General features: G+C 35.8%; 2 protein-coding genes across 5 annotated transcripts in view; both read right to left on the bottom strand.

Moving 5' to 3' along the window:
- LOC306852486 (mediator of RNA polymerase II transcription subunit 24) overlaps positions 1 to 1,874 on the bottom strand; it is a 38,800-nt gene extending 36,926 nt beyond the window's left edge. The window contains exons 1-2 of one of the 4 annotated variants that reach the window (XM_079389362.1): positions 1,811 to 1,874; positions 1,382 to 1,530 (exon numbers count right to left, since the gene is read on the bottom strand). In XM_079389362.1, the coding sequence (XP_079245488.1) occupies positions 1,382 to 1,511 (130 nt within the window). In that variant the 5' untranslated portion in view covers positions 1,512 to 1,530; positions 1,811 to 1,874. Of the gene's footprint in view, positions 1 to 1,381; positions 1,531 to 1,724 lie in introns of all 4 variants that reach the window. The other 3 variants (XM_079389361.1, XM_079389364.1, XM_079389363.1) reach the window with 3 other exon arrangements.
- Positions 1,875 to 4,882: 3,008 nt separating this feature from the next.
- LOC306852503 (sterile alpha motif domain-containing protein 14-like) lies at positions 4,883 to 17,956 on the bottom strand. The gene is made up of 11 exons (XM_079389398.1): positions 17,365 to 17,956; positions 17,154 to 17,242; positions 17,029 to 17,071; positions 14,947 to 14,996; positions 9,910 to 10,067; positions 9,301 to 9,658; positions 8,405 to 8,492; positions 7,564 to 7,632; positions 7,307 to 7,442; positions 6,318 to 6,431; positions 4,883 to 5,164 (listed from the first exon to the last, which is right to left on the bottom strand). Exons 4-11 carry the CDS (start codon positions 14,987 to 14,989, stop codon positions 5,003 to 5,005), a joined length of 1,128 nt encoding a protein of 375 aa, XP_079245524.1. The 5' UTR covers positions 14,990 to 14,996; positions 17,029 to 17,071; positions 17,154 to 17,242; positions 17,365 to 17,956; the 3' UTR covers positions 4,883 to 5,002.
- Positions 17,957 to 18,026: the final 70 nt, after the last annotated feature.

Below are 18,026 nucleotides of genomic sequence, written 5' to 3'. Positions count from 1 at the left end.
TGTTGTAATGAATCTAAAATATATGAAAGTCTAATGTTTATCAGTACATTACAGAAAATAATGAACTTTATCACAATATGCTAATTTTTTGAAAAGGACCTGTATATATATATATACACACATACACACGTTGGTTTTTTGTGGTTTATGGGGACTCTCTATAGGCGTAATGGTTTTTATACTGAACAAACTGTGTGTGCTATTGCCCTACACCAACCCTACACCTAAACTTAGCCCTCACAGGAGACTTTGTGCATTTTTAGATTTTCAAAAAAACACCATTTAGTATGTTTTTTAAGCCTTTTGAATTACGGGGACATAGGCAGTGTCCTCATAAACCACCTTCATATTGTAATACCTCTGTCATACCCATGTCATTATACAAATTTGTGTCCTCATAAACCACATAAACATGCACACACACACACACACACACACACATATATACATATATATATATATATATATATATACACACACACACACACACACACACACACATATACTGTACATACATACTATATTGCCAAAAGTATTAGGAACTTCTAATGAACATGTTTGACTACTTTAGTAATTTCCATGAGTACAAATCTTAATGTTTAAGCATATAATGATATTCTAGGGAATTGTGCGCTTCTAATTTTATAGCAACAGTTTGGACAGGACCCTTTTCTATTCTAACATGACAGTGTCTCTGTGTATAAGGCACGGTTCAAAAAGACATGATTGATTCAGTCGGTGTGGAAGAACTTGACTGGTCTGCAGAAATCCAAGTCCTAATCCCAGCTGAACACCTCTGGTGTGACTTTAAAAGCAGACCTTGGACAGTAGGTCCTGTCCAAACTGTTGCTATAAAATTAGAAGCACGCAATTCCCTAGAATATCATTATATGCTTTAACATTAAACTCATGGAAATTACTAAAATAGTCAAACCTGTCAATTAGAAGGGGGTGACCCAATACTTTTGGCAAAATATATATATATATATATATATATATATATATATATATATACACACACACACACACACACACACACACACACACACACACACACATACATTACGCGCACACACACACACACACACACATACATATATATATATATACACTGGAGTAATAGCTGCTGAAAATTCAGCTTTGCCATCACAGGAATAAGCTACATTTCAAAAACAGAAACAATTATTTTAATTATTTTGGTGGTAATACTTCACAATATCACTGTTTTGACTGTATGTTTAATCAAATAAAATACACCACACCTAATAACATTGGCATGTGCCCTCAAAATGAATTGCTCCCAAATGGCTAAAACTGGGTTGTGTATAATATGATACAGTAATTTGTCTGCTGAATATGAGGTGAAACATTTAGATTTGACCTGCGAGATTGAGGTAGTCCCATGTAGCTCCTTTAGGACAGTTCTTCTTGATGTTAATGGCCCATTGATAATCACTCCAGCGCTCCTTCCACGCCTGCAGGATAGCCTGCTTCAGATTCACCACCTTCATTCTGTCTGGTTTTTAAACTCTAAATCAAAACATCAATTAATCAACAGCATAAATTGATTTTAAAGTCACATCCCAGTGTATGACAAGAGAACGTCAGATACCACCAGCTTGATACTCATGATCTCCAAACTCATCAAAAAAAAAACACATATTTATAGTATACAGTATATAGGTAACGTGTAAAAATTTGATAAAATGCCAATTTATTATTACTTATTTTTAAAATCCAGTTTACCACAAAACAGTCCAGTTTATGCAATAAATGAATCAGGTTTTTGTTCATTTACAATTCCCTTCACCTCAACGCCACCATGTTGTTCTGTAAGATCGCGTCCTCTGATTGGACGAGAGTGTCTGTTTGCTGTAGTACAAATCAATCCGATTGGGTTGTCTGATGTAGCGTCTCTTGATTGGACGGGAGATTGTGTTGAACTTTTTTCAGAAGAAATGCTGGAAGTGTAAATGTAGGAGTTTTCACTAAAACCATCAAGTATATAATACATCACAAACAATACTATGTCTTCACACGATATCATGGCGATACCATTTCTTAGATGTAAACATAGGGTATAAATCAAAGTAGCATTAAATCACTGTACCATACTTAGGGCCCTATGAAATCCGTTTTATTTTTTCCCATATTCCGTTTTATTTTTTTTATAAATTCAGTTTTTTCCGTTTTCGTTTTTCTGGATTCCGTTTTTTTCCGTTTTCATTTTTCTGGACTCCTTTTTAATGGTCAATTATTATTTTTTTTTATCAAAAAACATGCCTAATTAATTAAAATCATGAAACTCTTATAATTTAACATAATTTTTTTAAAAGTGTAACAAAAATGACGTTTAGGGCCATATGAAATGTTGTATTTTTTTCTCACCTTATGTTTTATTGTTACCAAATTCTGTGTTTTAGCAAGTCTAATTATTTGAATGCATACAAAATGTATTATTTATTCTTACAGCAGCCTTATGAAATGCCCCCCCCCCCCCCCCCCCCCGCCCCATGTTTAAATGTTTAATTTTCAATAAAATGAAAATTAAACATTTAAATTTTTGGCAAATAAAGGAGATTTACTATTAAAATTGTGTGATTATTTCTCCAAAGAATAAAGTTTTATTATTTTTCAACAGTAGTAGCAGTAGTAGTAGTAGCCTATTACGCAAATTCTACTAAATAATAGTAATATAGCCTATTTCTGGCACAATGTCTTTAATATATTAAACCGAACGTTTATTTTGACGGGTTGCCGTGAATAGCTTTAAAGTTCTGTGTGTGTATGATATGACGCTAGTTTTACTCAAATTAAATGTTCATTTTACATTTTAACTTGAGTAAAAGTACAAAAGTAGTTATTTTTTGGCTATTTGATATAAAATGCACATTTAAACAGTCTAAATCAGTTGTACAGAGAAGGTAGAGTTAAATATGACTGGTGTGTCTAAAATACAGATAATTCCATATTCATTAATCATTTATTATCAATATGTGTTCTTTCTGATATATTCATTTTTTCCCAATGGTTTTATTCTGTATCCATTCAGAATTTAATGCTACTTAGCACAGTTATTCATATATTTAGTGCACAGGTATCCTGCATTTATTCTCCATATACATCTGTGTTTTAATGCTTAATTTTAGATATGCTCATGTTCCACTGACGTATTGCTCTTATGTCTTTCTTTCCTTCATCTGACATAAAAGTACACCTTGCTATGTTCCATTTATGTTGGACAGGATGTTGGAAACTTATTCTTTATACATAATGTTTTTATATGTACGGAAGTGTTCGATTATACATCTCTTCATAGAGCATACGGATATTCTGGGCCTAGCAATATTGGAAGATTTGCAGAGCTTGCCGTTTCTGCTCAAAGGGTGCAAAAACCACAACAAACTCCTCCGACAAGTCAAGTTAACCTTGTTATTACATTATCTAAGTAAGGGGAGGGAAAGGAAAATAGTAGGTAAATAGTTTTAACATTTTGCTGATCAGACGAGAATATTCCATGAAGATGTAGGTATCTAAGCCTATATAATACTCCTTCAACTTGGCATCTTCAATCTTTCTCTTTGCATGCTCTGAAAATCTTCATCTCTTGGCTCTTGTAGATTGTTAGACGTTTATCCTAGTTTTAGCAGAATCTGTTCATCTTGGATATTGTATCCATTTTTAATCTCTTTCTTTAATTTTCATATTTTAACACTTAATCATCTGTAATCAGTATACACTTTTACGGAAAGACTTCGTCTGCCTGGGTCTCTTCTCTGCATCAATGACATTATGAATTGTTGTGTGTTAGCACAGCTGAAATATTGAAATATTGCTTTTACCATAGCATTGAATCAGTGAGTTGTTCATTGCTGTAACTGGATTATTCCAATTCAAAAATGCATCATTCTGGGGCCAGTTGCATAAACATAGACTATTAAATTAAAAATTTATCCAAGCATTTAGCTCAGAGATAATCAGTCTTATACTGATTAAAATTGGGCAAATCTAAATTTTTGTAACTAACGTTAAACAGTTATGACCAGTCCAGAAGAAAACAAATTAGATTGCTAACTTTAAAACTAATCTAAGCAGTTTATGCAACCGGACCCATTTCGCTTTGTGAACCAATTCAACTGAATTGGCTCAGAAGAATTCTGATATTGCCTGTCAATTCTTGATGTCTGATGCGAAATGTCTCAGTGGGTGAGGAGGTACGGGATATTGATGATGGACAATTTACCATTTTTAGGGTACTCTTGTCGCGCTAAATGTTTCTAATTCACTAAAAAGAACCGGCTCATTCATTCAGACTACAGTATGTCAGCCCGTAGGATCTCTGTGGGTAGAATAAGTTCCTGTTGCTCATCCAGAACTACCTAAAGCTGTAAAATCACATTCAGGACATTAATTTTTTTTCCCCCCTACAGTCCCACAACACTCCACGTCCTGTTATGTAATCCTTGTGCCATAGGCTTCATCCCAGAACAATCTGTAATGACAGCTCTAATGATAAAGGTGGCATATGAATGAGTTATGCTAATTTGTCATTTATTTTGTCAAGTCTTAAATCTGTCATTAAGCTGACTAAGCCTGGTTTTGAAACATGACTTTCACTTCATGGTCCAGTTGTTATCCATAATCCAGATTATACAAGCAGATCATGAACTCATATATATATATATATATATATATATTTAAATAATATCAAAATTGCTCTTTTGCCAATGTTTTCATGACAAATATGCTGGCGAGCTCTCATTAATATACAATAAATTACAAATAAATAACAAAAAAAGTACACGATACAGCGTCATACTTCACCTTCAGACACCTTGCACATGTTCCTGAATCAGTTTTTGAATAAAATATGTAAATGAACAAATTTTGCAAGTTATCTTTATTACTATATCCATCAATAATACATTGTGAAAGCCAATGCAATGTTTGACATTAATAATGACACCTGCAGCGTATTGTATTCAGTCTTTCAGAAATGCCATCAAGTGGTCAGTAATTTTTGTCCATCTTCACCGTGTCCATTTTTCCCACTGTCCCGTTTCCCGTGAACGCCGTTCTGTCGCTCTGTCCTATCTTTACCAGCAGCAGAAAGCATTTTCTTTTTAAAACTGAAATCTGTGCCTCGGCTGCTGTCACAGTCATTCTGAAAAAAAAAAAAAAAGACAGAAATATATATTTTTTTTCACATGGAACAAAATATATTTGTTGGTTACAGGTGTAATGTTTGAAGGATGACCCCTAAAGCAAACCAATAGGCAAATGTACCAAATGCTTTAATTTAGCATATTGAAACACAGCAACTGAACTGATTCGCTGAGCATGCAACACAAACCACCTTTAATATGATTAAGCTAGTGTGAATCCGTTTCACTTCAATATAATATGATTGTCCTTCTCATTGAAAGATGCTGTGTAGCAGTGTGCCAGCGCCATCCATCTCCAAATATTCCTCTTTGTATTTGAGAGGACTGAAGCAACACTTCATGAAAAATCTATAATAATGTTCCAACGGTATATTAAGATGTTCTTGCAAGCAGTTCTGCAACCTTTCTGTCCCTTTTTGGATTTAGCATTAAATAGTTGCCCTCTTAGGTGTATTTACATACACTAAAAGTCAAAGGTTTGGAAAAATATATATATTTTTTTATGTTTTTATTTTATGCTCATCAAGGCTGCATTTATTTGATTAAAATATATATTTATGTTTGATTAAACATATAATTTATTCCTGTGATTGCAAAATTTTCAGCATCATTACTCAGTGTCACATGATCCTTCAGAAATCATGCCGATTTGGGGCTCAGATATTATTAATCATTATTGGTTTGCAATTAGTAATAATGATTTGTATAATTATCAATGTTGAAAGCAGTTTTTGCTGCCTTTTTTGTGGAAATGGTGATACATTTTTTTAAGGATTCTTTGATAAATAGAAAGTTGAAAAAACAATTTATTTGAAAAAGAAATCATTTGCAATGTTCTTTCAATCATGTCTTTACTGCCACTTTTGATCAAATGTAATGTGTCCTTGCTGAATAAAGGTATTAATAAATGTATAACTACTTAAACCTGAACCCAAAGTTATAAATGGTATCACGGTTTCCGCAAAAATATAAGCAGCAAAAATTGTTTGCAACATTGATAATGACAAAAAAAAATGTTTCTTGAGCATCAAATCAGCATATAAGAATGATTTCTGAAGAATTATGTGATACTGAATACTGGGGTAATGGCTGGTGAAAATTCAGCTTTTGAGTGAGTAATTTCTACAATAGAGTTTAGTTCTGTTATCTCACCCCATCTGAATGCTCGGGGAGGATCTGATAGGGTTGTGATGATTCAGTCTTGCAGGGTCTGCGGTCTTCCAGTAAACCCACTGAAGAATCAACGTCCTCATCGGTACTGGAGCCCTTGAAGAAAGAGGAATGAGTGTTACAGTGCTGAAATTAATTAATTTCTGTCAAAGTGGCTATTAATTTAATCTGTGAGAGAATTCATATACAAATTGTAGTGTGTATCATTATTGCCATTCCATTAAATGAACCAATGAATCAACCACTGGCTCTGCACAGTAATTTGTTACTTCAGACTTATGCGCCCTCTACAAGCTTACATTCTGCAAGTGAACGTCGCTTTATTGTGCCATCCGAAAGAGGCACGCAATTACTTTCACAGACTTTTAAATGAACTGTTCCCTCCTGCTGGAATGACCTGCCCAACTCAATCCAAGCAGCTGAGTCCTTAGCCATCTTCAAGAAACGGCTAAAAACACATCTCTTCCATCTTTATTTGACCCTCTAGCTCTAGCACTCTCTATTCTATTCTTAAAAAAAATATATACTAACACTAGCTTTTCTAATCTTTTTGTATTCTATCTGGTTTCTTTTTATTTATTATACAATTAACAAAAGCAAAAAAGGCATCTAACACTAGCTTGCTCTATTCTTTTTTTATTCTGTCTGTTTTCTTATTATTTATTATATAATATAAAAAAAAAACTTTCTACGTGTGCTGCGTTAAGCTAACTGAGACTTATAGCACTTACATATCATTGCTCTTTTGTTGATTTTGATTGCTTCCATTGTCCTCATGTGTAAGTCGCTTTGGATAAAAGCGTCTGCTAAATGACTAAATGAAAATGTAAATGGCTCACTCACTGCAACTTTTTTTTCAGTGATTAGTAATTTGCAACTGCAATTTTGTTTTCTATAAAAATCATCATCATTGCAGCGCTCTATTGTTTCGCATACAACAATTACAGAGCCTGTGGTTGAGGTTAGGTTACCTGGGTGAAAGGTTTGGATGGGGACTGGATGTTCTTGGGGGAGCCAGAACCTCTTAATCTTTCACTAAACCAGGAGAAAGGCACAAACGGTGGACCAGAGGAACGTGCGGTCTGGTTCTCTGTTCTCTCTGAATCCCTGGACACAAATACACAAAATACCTCACACATCTACGTCTGTACAGGTATGCAAGGAAACACTGGTGCTTAGATTACTGACATTAGCTGAATAAATGCAGGACAGATTCTGTGACACATACCGATTTCCTGCTGATAGTCTGTTGGATCTATCTTTCCTGACCTTTCCATATGTGCGACGTAAAGTGACCCTGCCCGCAGAAAAACAAGCAGATAACCTTTAGAGCACAACCCTGGCCCCTACTACATCTGTATAATTGCTCTCACATACAGGAGAGTGTTTACAATCGTCAAAAAGTGAAAAATAAATATACTAAAATGGATTTGAAACACATTTATTTCATGCTAAGTATACTACACATACATTTACATGTTATGTACTTATGCAATTGTACTTTTAGTATACTAAACTAATACACTTAAAGTATGCTTAATTTGTGCAACTAATTTTGTACTTAATGCACTTTAATTGTGCAGAAGTAGTGCTGAGGTCCAACTAAAGACATACTGAAGTATATCTGATTGTACTAAAGTGGAACTATTGCAAATATACTACAGGTGCACTTTAAATATCTCACATTTAAAGACCAATATTGTTCAAAGATTAAACGATCCTCATCAATAGTGACATTAAAACACATTTTAGGCTTAAAAATGAAGAAATGTGCATTGTGCACAAGCAGTACTCCAAATGCAGTTTAATTATAATTTTTATATAAGTAAGTCTTGAGCAATATGTCAGTAAATATGCTAATAGATAAATCTATTTTAAATACTTTTTACTAGGGTATATCTACAAATATCTTAATTATAGTTGTCCCTGCATGTTTAGCATTTAAAATCTTCCAAAATATTTATAGACATAGCAAACTCGAGGTATGACAACAGGATAAATAGTCCAACCTTCATCTAAAACATTTAATTGCTGATTTTTTTGTAGCTCGAAACTTGTAGGATACTAACCCCAGGTCAAGAAAACGTCTTCTGGTTTTCTTGTCCAGCAACACCGTTGGACTATCAGGTTCATCAGGGCCTGTGTCATGACTGTCGTCTGAAATCAGATCATCAAAATGAGCATCAGAATCTGGCCCAGGTATTTGAAACATTTAATATGGATCTGAATGATCCAGATCTGAAAATCCCATGTTTTGCTATCCAGGATAAGTATTTTTTTTTACACAGCAAATTTGATTGGATCATCCATTTTACCAATTTTTCCAGATTAACAAATCTGAATTTCCAGAGCTGTAAATGGTAAAACATATTTCAGAAAACGGATTTCTGCTATCAGATGGGTTCATATCTTCATATGTTCAAAAGAAAAAAAAATGATTCTGTAATTGGATTAGATCACATAATCCAGTCTTGGTTTTGATCTGGATCAAACCTTTAGTGTTTTGTTCAAAATTTTTAGTTGGATTTGGATACTTCTGATCTAAAAAAATCAGGATTATATTGGTGGATTTCAGGAACAACATTTAAAACTTTAAAACATTGTGATATGTAGTCCCATTTAGAGCACTGGTAATCTGGATTCAGTAATCTGGAAAAGTTTGTATCTGGATCATGGTGATCTAATGTTGCTTTGAAAAAAAAAGCACAAAAAAGTCATGTTTACCTGATCAGGGATAGCAAAATTTCCACATATAAATCATTCTGATCCAGATTAAAAGTTTTGAAAAACTGGACCCAGAATTTAGTCCAGATCAGAATCAGAATAGAAGCTCAAAATTAGAATCTATAGTAATCAGAGTCACTATAGAATTGAATTAATTTCAGAATTAGAATTCATATTAATTTTCCCAGTTAATGATAGTTATGATATTACATTAGATGAGATGCTCGTATGCAGTTCAAACCTTCGCTCTGTGAGTATTCTCCATAGTGTAGAAGGGGTTGGCTGCCCTCACGTGACTTGAGGTGGTCCGTCTGGCAAAGATGGGCTGGGGAAGATGTCTCTGAATGGACGCAGGGTCTGGAGGGAGACTTGGATGGGGTGAGGGGCAAAGCCTCTTGAGAGGAGGTGTTCAGGAGGTGCCTGTAGCTCCGTCTTTCATCTTGTGCCTCCCTTTCTCCAACCACAGTGTAGGGGTCAAAGGTGAATGTTCGGTCTCTCCGTGAGGATGGGGAGGAAAGGAGCAGGTCAGAGGAGGGGGAGGAGCAGCAAAGGGAAGGGTGGATTGGAGAAGAGGAGGTCTGCACGGAGCCGCCATAACTCTAGACCGCAGACACACACAATGACATATCATACCCATGAGCCTCACATGAACGGGTGTTTTCTAAAACCAAAACTAACTAAATAAATAAATATTGCTACTTGAAATAAAATAAACATTAAATGAAATCAAATAAAAACAATATTTTTTGAAAAATGTAAACTTATTTTGTTTCAGCTGTAGCCAAAGTAACATTTCTCATTTCTATTTAGTTAAATTTGATGTACTACAATAACTATAACATACACACACCATTCTATCAATGCTGTCATCTCCATCTATTGAGCTCACGCTGTCTCTCAGGCGGGTTCGGGAGGGCCGATGCCTCCTGGTTTTGATTGATAGTTGTGCTTTGGCTTTCTGTAGACTGCTGTCAAGTCGTTCAGTCTCTGGAACCACCTCCGTCAGATCTAATGTGGGACAAAACACACAGACGTATGTTTACTCCCTGAATTCGTTTGAAATTGAGCATTTGGAGACAAAAGCCCAAGACACACAAACTAACACCACAAATATGATGAAAATCCAGAAAAAAGACTGCTGCTCTGCTCTCAACACACTCATGCACACATTAGTGTTCTCGTTACAATCCATAAAATGCAGTGACACAGTAAAGCAGGCCTGAAGCTCTATTAAGCTGTCAACAGCCTAGATTACTTATATGAATGATGTGTGGCCATTCCTCATGTACACCCTGGGGGTGAGTGTGAGGGTCAATGAAACAGGAAGTACACAAACACACACTAACAAATACACTAAAGTGAGAGAACGGCACTGGGCAGTGTGTAGATGTGCAGCTACATCAACAAGAACTTCAGATAAGTATTCATATTGTATTCATAAGTATTCATATCCACATGATTATATTCATGTATAACATTTGCTGTGATTTAAATGGCTCTGTGAACCAAGTAAATATATAAATAAATAAAGTGATTAATTTTGATAAATTGTGTTATTTGGATTCTTTATACTGTATGTATTAGTAAAAAAAAAGTAGTATTGTAGCATGTAGCGGAATTGTACTTTTTTTAAAACAATATGTGCATGTCACAAATTATTTATTTGGTTAGTACTAGGTCAGAACAAATTTTGTTGGCACATGACATCGTTTGTGTCACGGCTCTCACGGGAGCACGGAACACGGAAGCCAGGAGATCACACAGGAGTCTTTAATGTCCAGAAGATCACACATAACAGACAGGAAGACAATTCAAGGACCGACACAAAAGCAGGGAACCACAGGGCTTATAAAGGGCAGACTAAACTAGATAATTAACACAAACACCTGGAACGAATGAACTGATAATTACAGGGAAAAGGGGAAGGTCAAACAGAGACACGAGAGGAGGGGGAAACAAGACACAGGACTGACATTACGCCCCCCTCCGGAAGGCGTGTCCCCACGCCATACACCATCCAATGGGGACGGGGGGTGGGCGCTCTGGAGGCCAGAAACAATGTCAGAAGCATCTTACCTGGGCTAAGGAGAAAAAGAACTGGACTGTTGCTCAGTGGTCTAAAGTTCTCTTTTCAGATAAAAGTACATTTTACATTTCATTTGGAAATCAATGTCTGGAGTAAGACTGGGGAGGCACAGAATCCAAGCTGCTAGAAGTCCAGTGTGAGGATTCCGAAGTCAGTGATGATTTGGGGTGCCGTGACGTCTGCTGGTGTTGGTTCATTGGTTTTAGCAAGTCTAAAGTCAATGCAGCCATCTACCAGGATATTTTGGAGCACTTTATGCTTCCATCTGCTGACAAGCTTTATGGAGATGCTGATTTCCTCTTAACAGCTGCCCACACTGCCAAAACCACTTCCAAGTGGTTTGCTGACAATGATATTACTGTGCTTTACTGGCCAGCCGACATGCCTGAAACGAACCCCATATGGAATCTATGGGATATTTTCAAGAGAAAAATGACAAACAGTCGATCCAACAATCCAGTTGGATTGAAGCATAAAGCATGCTGAATAAAAGATGCATTGTAATTAACAGTGCTTGCATTTTAATGCCTTGTATTTCCAGGGCTTGCATTTTTAGGTCCTGAAATTGAACATAGTTGTTTATTTAAGCTGTGAATATTTCAATTCAAAATATTTCACATACATTTTCATAATTAAAAATTCAATAATTCATATTCACCTTACAGAATTCACTTCCAAAATATTCAATCTGTTTAAAAATATGATGTATAATATTCGACAGGCAAATTTCGGTCATTTTATTTCACTTTCCAAATTCGCTGTCACAAATTCAGTGATTAAAATTCGGCAGAAAATTCAGCGGTGCACATCCGGGCCCTGCAGGAATAGCAGTAGAGCACCGATGCATGATCTTCAGCTGATGTCAGCTGCTCACCAGCAGGTGGCGCAAGCAGCTGTTGATGAAGGCCATATGTGGATCAAGTCATTCATTTACAAAAACTGATTTGCAGAAATGAAGCAAGCGCTAAGTAGAAGTTTTGATTATCGGGGCCTTTATTTTGGTTGCTTAGTTTCTGTCACGTTGTATCATGGCTTGTGTGACGCTGTGCTGTAATACTGGGGCTCCCCTCATAAGTCACACTCCAGGATTTCCCAACGACGCGTAACCGCCTCAGTGATATAACTAATACAGTGATATAAGACCTCAGATCTCAGAACACACTTTACTGATGATTATGTGAAGTATATCGACAGTTAAGCAGATGTAGAATATGAACGAATGCGCAATGTTTCACGCTGTTTCCCTCAGAAATCGGTTAAAGAAAACGCATTACGCGGCTCAGTAGCAATGACAGTTATTATTAGACTTGTTTATTTTAAAAGATGTTTATGGTAACTATTATTTATTTATTTGTTCTCTTTATATTTCTTTTTTGTTATTACTATTATTTAGGTATTTACTGTTTTGTATTCTGGCTGTGTATGTATTTTATTGCTTTGACTATTTCCCCTGTGAATGTTATATGTTTAATAATAAAAAATAAAAATAAAAAACTTGGACATTTTTCTAACCATTACATTTACATTTGCAGCAACATACACCTAGGCGGTTTTGAACTCCTTTTTTTATGTCAATATAAAGTGGTTGCTTACTGTTAAAACTAATCGTGGTCTTGATATATTTGTAGGACTGTCGACTCTTTAGATCAGTGGTAAGGGAAAGCAACGAAAATGCAGCACATCGCGTTCTTCTGACCTCATTTGCTTGCCTGTATATAGTTTGCATAATCATCAGTAAAGTGATCTGAGGTCTTATATCACTGTATTAGTTATATCACTGAGGCGTGTTACGCGTCGTTGGGGAATCCTGGAGTGTGACTTATGAGGGGAACCCCAGTATTACAGCACAGCGTCACACAAGCCATGATACAAAGTTACAGAAACAAAGCAACCGAAATAAAGGCCCCGATAATCAAAACTTCTACTTAGCGCTTGCTCCATTTCTGCATGACTTGATCCACATATGGCCTTCATCAACAGCCGCTTGCGCCACCTGCTGGTGAGTGGCTGACATCAGCTGGAGATCATGCATCGGTGCTCTACTGCTATTCCTGCAGGGCCCGGATGTGCACCGCTGAATTTTCTGCCGAATTTTAACCACTGAATTTGTGGCAGCGAATTTGGAAAATGAAATCAAATAAAAATGCAAGCTCTGGAAATAGAAGGCATTAAAATGCAAGCACTGTTAACTGCAATGCATCTTTTTTTTTCGATTTGTGGAATTCAGCATGCTTTATGTTTCAAAAACTATTGTCATTATTCTGCTTCCATAGCAGAGCCACAGGCTGATCGCTTCCATGACACACCTAACTGATTCTGGAGTTTGTGCTAAAGGAGCCCTGACCAAGTATTGAGTGCATAAATGAACATACTTTAAAGAACTTAAAGTTTTCTGTTTTGCAAATCCTTTTTTGATTGATCTTAGGAAATATTATAATATTTTGAGATTTTGGATTTTTGACTTTCATGAGCTGTAAGCTTTAATCATCAAAATTAAAACAGAAATATTTTACTATGTAATGAATCTAGAATATATGAAAGTTTCACTTTTTGAATTAAGAAAAAAAAGAAAAAAGAACTTTTTCACGATCTTCAGATTTTTTGAGATGCACCTGTATATACATATATACTTTAACGTTAATGTAATCAACAACTCTATACTAATAGTTTTATATTTCTTCATCATTTTTGATTTATGTCATTCGCAATGCTTGGATGTAGTTCTTTCCCTCACTAAAGTCGTTAGAGGGATAGTTCGAATTAAAATGCTGTCATCATTTACTCACCCTCAAGTTTTTCCAAACCTGTATGAGTTTTATTCTTCTGTTGAACACAAAAGAAGATATTTGAAAAATGTTAGTAACCAAACAGTTGACGGTAGCCACTGACTTCCATAGTATTTTTTTACATACTCTTGGAAGTCAATGGCTACCGTCAAATGTTTGGTAACTAGCATTCTTCAAAATATCTTCTTTTGTTTTCAGCAAAAGAAAAAAAAAAAAACTTATACCGGTTTCAGCAACTTAAGGGCGAGTAAATGATGAAACAATGACAAGAGTAAAAAATGCTGAAAGAAATTTAATTTTGGGTGAACTATCCCTTTACAATCTTGTACCTTGGTCTTTTTGTCATATTTTCAAATATGGTTTTGCTTCAAATAAAATTTGTAATGTTGTGATTCATCTCAAAGCTGGTTGGCTTGGTTCATGGCTTATAACGCTTTAACAAAGACTTAAAAATAAAATAAAAAATCTTCATAGGAAAAATAAATGGAAAAAATACTTCCTGAATCAACGCCACAGAAAAAGTGTGTGGGTACTAATGCATTCTCTGGTTGTAGGTTTCTTATGGGGAGTGGGAACATGCTTATAAACATTTTGTATTTTGAACTGTCACACGGTTCTACTCTATTCCATAGCAACCTTTCTTCTCCCAACTTGTTTTCAGATCTCAGCACTAATTCCTGTGGTGACATAGACACTGACTCAGCAAGCTGCACCTTCAAAGCCTGTACAAAAATCCTGTCAAGCCAAACTCTTCAGTGTGCCCATTACATCTACCATTATTCCTCAACCATGATAGATGCCATCTAAAAATTCATAAAAATGTTTAATAAAATATTTACAACTCTAAAACCAACCAGTGCACATGCTCAGAGAGAATCGTAGTCCCTGGTGCTTTTAGAGGCCAGACTGTAGCTGCTCTGTTCTGTAATGCGCTCAGTGCATTGGGAGTGTGGAAATGAAGATCTGGACATTAATGGAGGGGGGAGGGGATAGGCAGACGGGAGAGGTCACTCACCAAACACATCCTCTTCTGCCTCGGCCAGTGGAGTGGAGGACATCTTCAATCTGAAAGAGTGAAACTTTCAAATTTAACTGCATATGGACAAGAAAATATTTCATGGCCACAAACAGAGCAGTGGTGGACGGTGCTTTTCAAATGGGGAAGCACACGTCACTGATCAATTAAAAAGTACTAAAATCTGTTATTTTTGTGTGTGCAACGCTGATTCTAAAATCTGCTCCTCAAACTACCACTAAATGAAATTAACTGAAAATAATTGACCATGAACTTTTTTGTAAGTACTTACAGCTAGGTTTTAAATGTCTGAATTATTGTAGTTGAATTATAGGGGAAACCAAGTATATGTGTAGCATTTTATATTACATACTCTACAACTGGTAAACTCACATAAACATAAACTCTTTTAGTAAGGGCACTAAGACACACACACACACACACACACACACACACACACACACACACACACATAAACAGCACTGACCAGTTGGCCAGGTTGGATTTGGCTGCCACATACACAGTGTCCAGGCAACAGGCCACTGTGCCATCTGCTGCCCAGCACCTTAGGATGGTCAGTGCCCTTAACATAATATCTATCTATCTATCTATCTATCTATCTATCTATCTATCTATCTATCTATCTATCTATCTATCTATCTATCTATCTATCTATCTATCTATCTATCTATCTTGTCTGTCTGTCTGTCTGTCTAATCTGCACATTTTTTTGTTTATCTGTATTTTCATTTATCTGTTAAAGAAAAAAACTGTGAATTTTATGGTATTAAAAAGGCATCTGTGGTTGCCTATAACATTTTACATTTAATTAAATTTACAGTAAAAAATATATATATTTCATAAACTATAATAATATTATAAGATATTACTAAAATATGCTTTACCTTCACAATATACTGACAACCACCTTTAAAAAAACACAAGATATAAAAAATAAAGCTAATCACAAGTAGGTCTTCCACAAGCTGAGGTAATTAATACATAGAAGGTGCACACAAATACAAAACACCATCATGGTAACAGACATTAAACAACACTAAAATAAAGCAATAATCTTTATTTAACAACATAAAATGTAATATAAAACCCTAATGTACACAACTGATAAGAAAATGAGTAGAAACAGATATTCAAATGGAAAAGCATCAAATGTGAGCTGTCACAGATTTCTGTAAATGTATATTTTTCCACTGTAAACTATAAGATGACTTCTTCTTTTTCACTTCCAAAAACTGTATTTAACTGTAATATAATGCTGAAAAATTACATTTATTATATTTTTTTTACCAAATAATTGACCAATTAACAGGTTTTTACTGCAGCATTTTTACAGTGATGGAATAGCATGTAGAGAGGGATTGTGATTAGGAGAGGTGGTTGAAAAGGTTCACCTCCCTTGTGGTTAAGTTCAAACCTCTGATCCATTAACCAAGGCCTCTTTAAAAAAGGTAAAACAGCTGTCACTTTCATGCCTTATTTACCCCTAAAGGTACCTTTTGAAATGATATAGCGACAGCCTTTGCACCTTCTTTGGGGCTAAGCAGTCACTAAATACAGAATAAACACAAGACAGGACTACAATTTTATAGCAAACATCTAACTTATTGAGCAATCACTGTAATCTGACTGTCTAGGCCACTGACACTGTCTATATGACTATAAGGGCCTCACTTTCACAAGTCATCTCACTGTGATGGAGATATGAAGCTAATGGCCATAAAACTGCCCCCACACACATTATCCTATCTATAAGAATTAGGGGGGGGGGGGGGGGGGGGGGGGGGGGGGGCTGCTAAGTAGCTGACAGGCAGGGAATGGCAATAGCAAACAAATCGATATGGAGATGGGAGGGGATGAATCTGACCTGTGTGCACATATCAGCAAATAAAATCTTACTTTCACTGCAGGGCTAAAACAACAGAAATGGTACAATGCTCATCAACATTTCCTTGGCTGCGCAGAGATGCATAACCTTGTATTCAAAACACACAATGCCTGATCAAGAAAAACATGCGAAAAGAAGTACTTACATTCTTTATAGAAAGCATTAACCTAGCTCACCTCTGCTATAAGAGCTGCAGATGACAATCAGGACAAACAGAGGCTGTAAATCATGAATATTTCATTAAGACAAATGGATGGCAGGGGGACAGGGTGGAAAAGGAAAGATGGATAAACAGACTCACCTCTATGTAGTTGCGTATCCCACAGCAAAGCTCAGCTGCTGGGATGGGCTGACATACTGCTCCTCTGCCCTGCTGGAGGACTTCTGATCCTGGATATAAGCACAAATTTACAACGTCATTGGGCTACTCTGCGTGCACACACACACACTCACTCACTCACTCACACACACATAGAGCTCAGCAACAGAATGCCAGACTCTGCTATACACACCCAAGGACAGTGATGAAATGAAGGAGGCTGAGAGAGGAAGGGAGAGACAGAAAGGGGAGGGAGGTAGAGGCACATGTGCATCATGAATCAATGTTATTACCACTCCAACAACCAATCAGCTTTTATACCCCATCACAGAAGAAATCTATCTGTGTGTCTGCTTCCATTTCACTTACAAATACACTTAAATGAAAAAAGAGTAGGCTATGTATGGTGAATCTGACTATATCTGAACTGAAGTGGATTATCATCTTTAAAAATGCAATGACACTAATTACATATAAAGGATCATTTTACTATGCATAAAATTAATAAAACATTTGTTCTCTCAATGAGCTGGTTATATGTTAAATCATTTTTTAAAGTTATTATTAGATATATGGCAATAGTTAACACTATTGTTTTTAAATAATAATTTTAAGAAGAAATTAAGAATAAACGTAATAAACATGGGATTTCATCCTCAAACTCTCATTCTTCGGTTCCTTTTCTCAATGTATTTTATGCCACACACAGACATATAATTACAACAACGCAAACATTTTTCTGTTTGTTGACAACAATAATGTCAATGTTTTGACCGTTTGACCGTGAGAGAGACCGGAACACAAATCTTATTGGCTTAACGAGTGTTATCGCCTATGTTATTGGACCTATCAAAG

The sequence above is a fragment of the Barbus barbus genome, assembly GCF_936440315.1.
Source record: "Barbus barbus genome assembly, chromosome: 32".
Classification (NCBI taxonomy): Eukaryota; Metazoa; Chordata; class Actinopteri; order Cypriniformes; family Cyprinidae; genus Barbus; species Barbus barbus.
The sequence above is the reverse complement of the archived record's forward strand: the minus strand, read 5'-3'. Positions and strand labels throughout refer to the sequence as shown.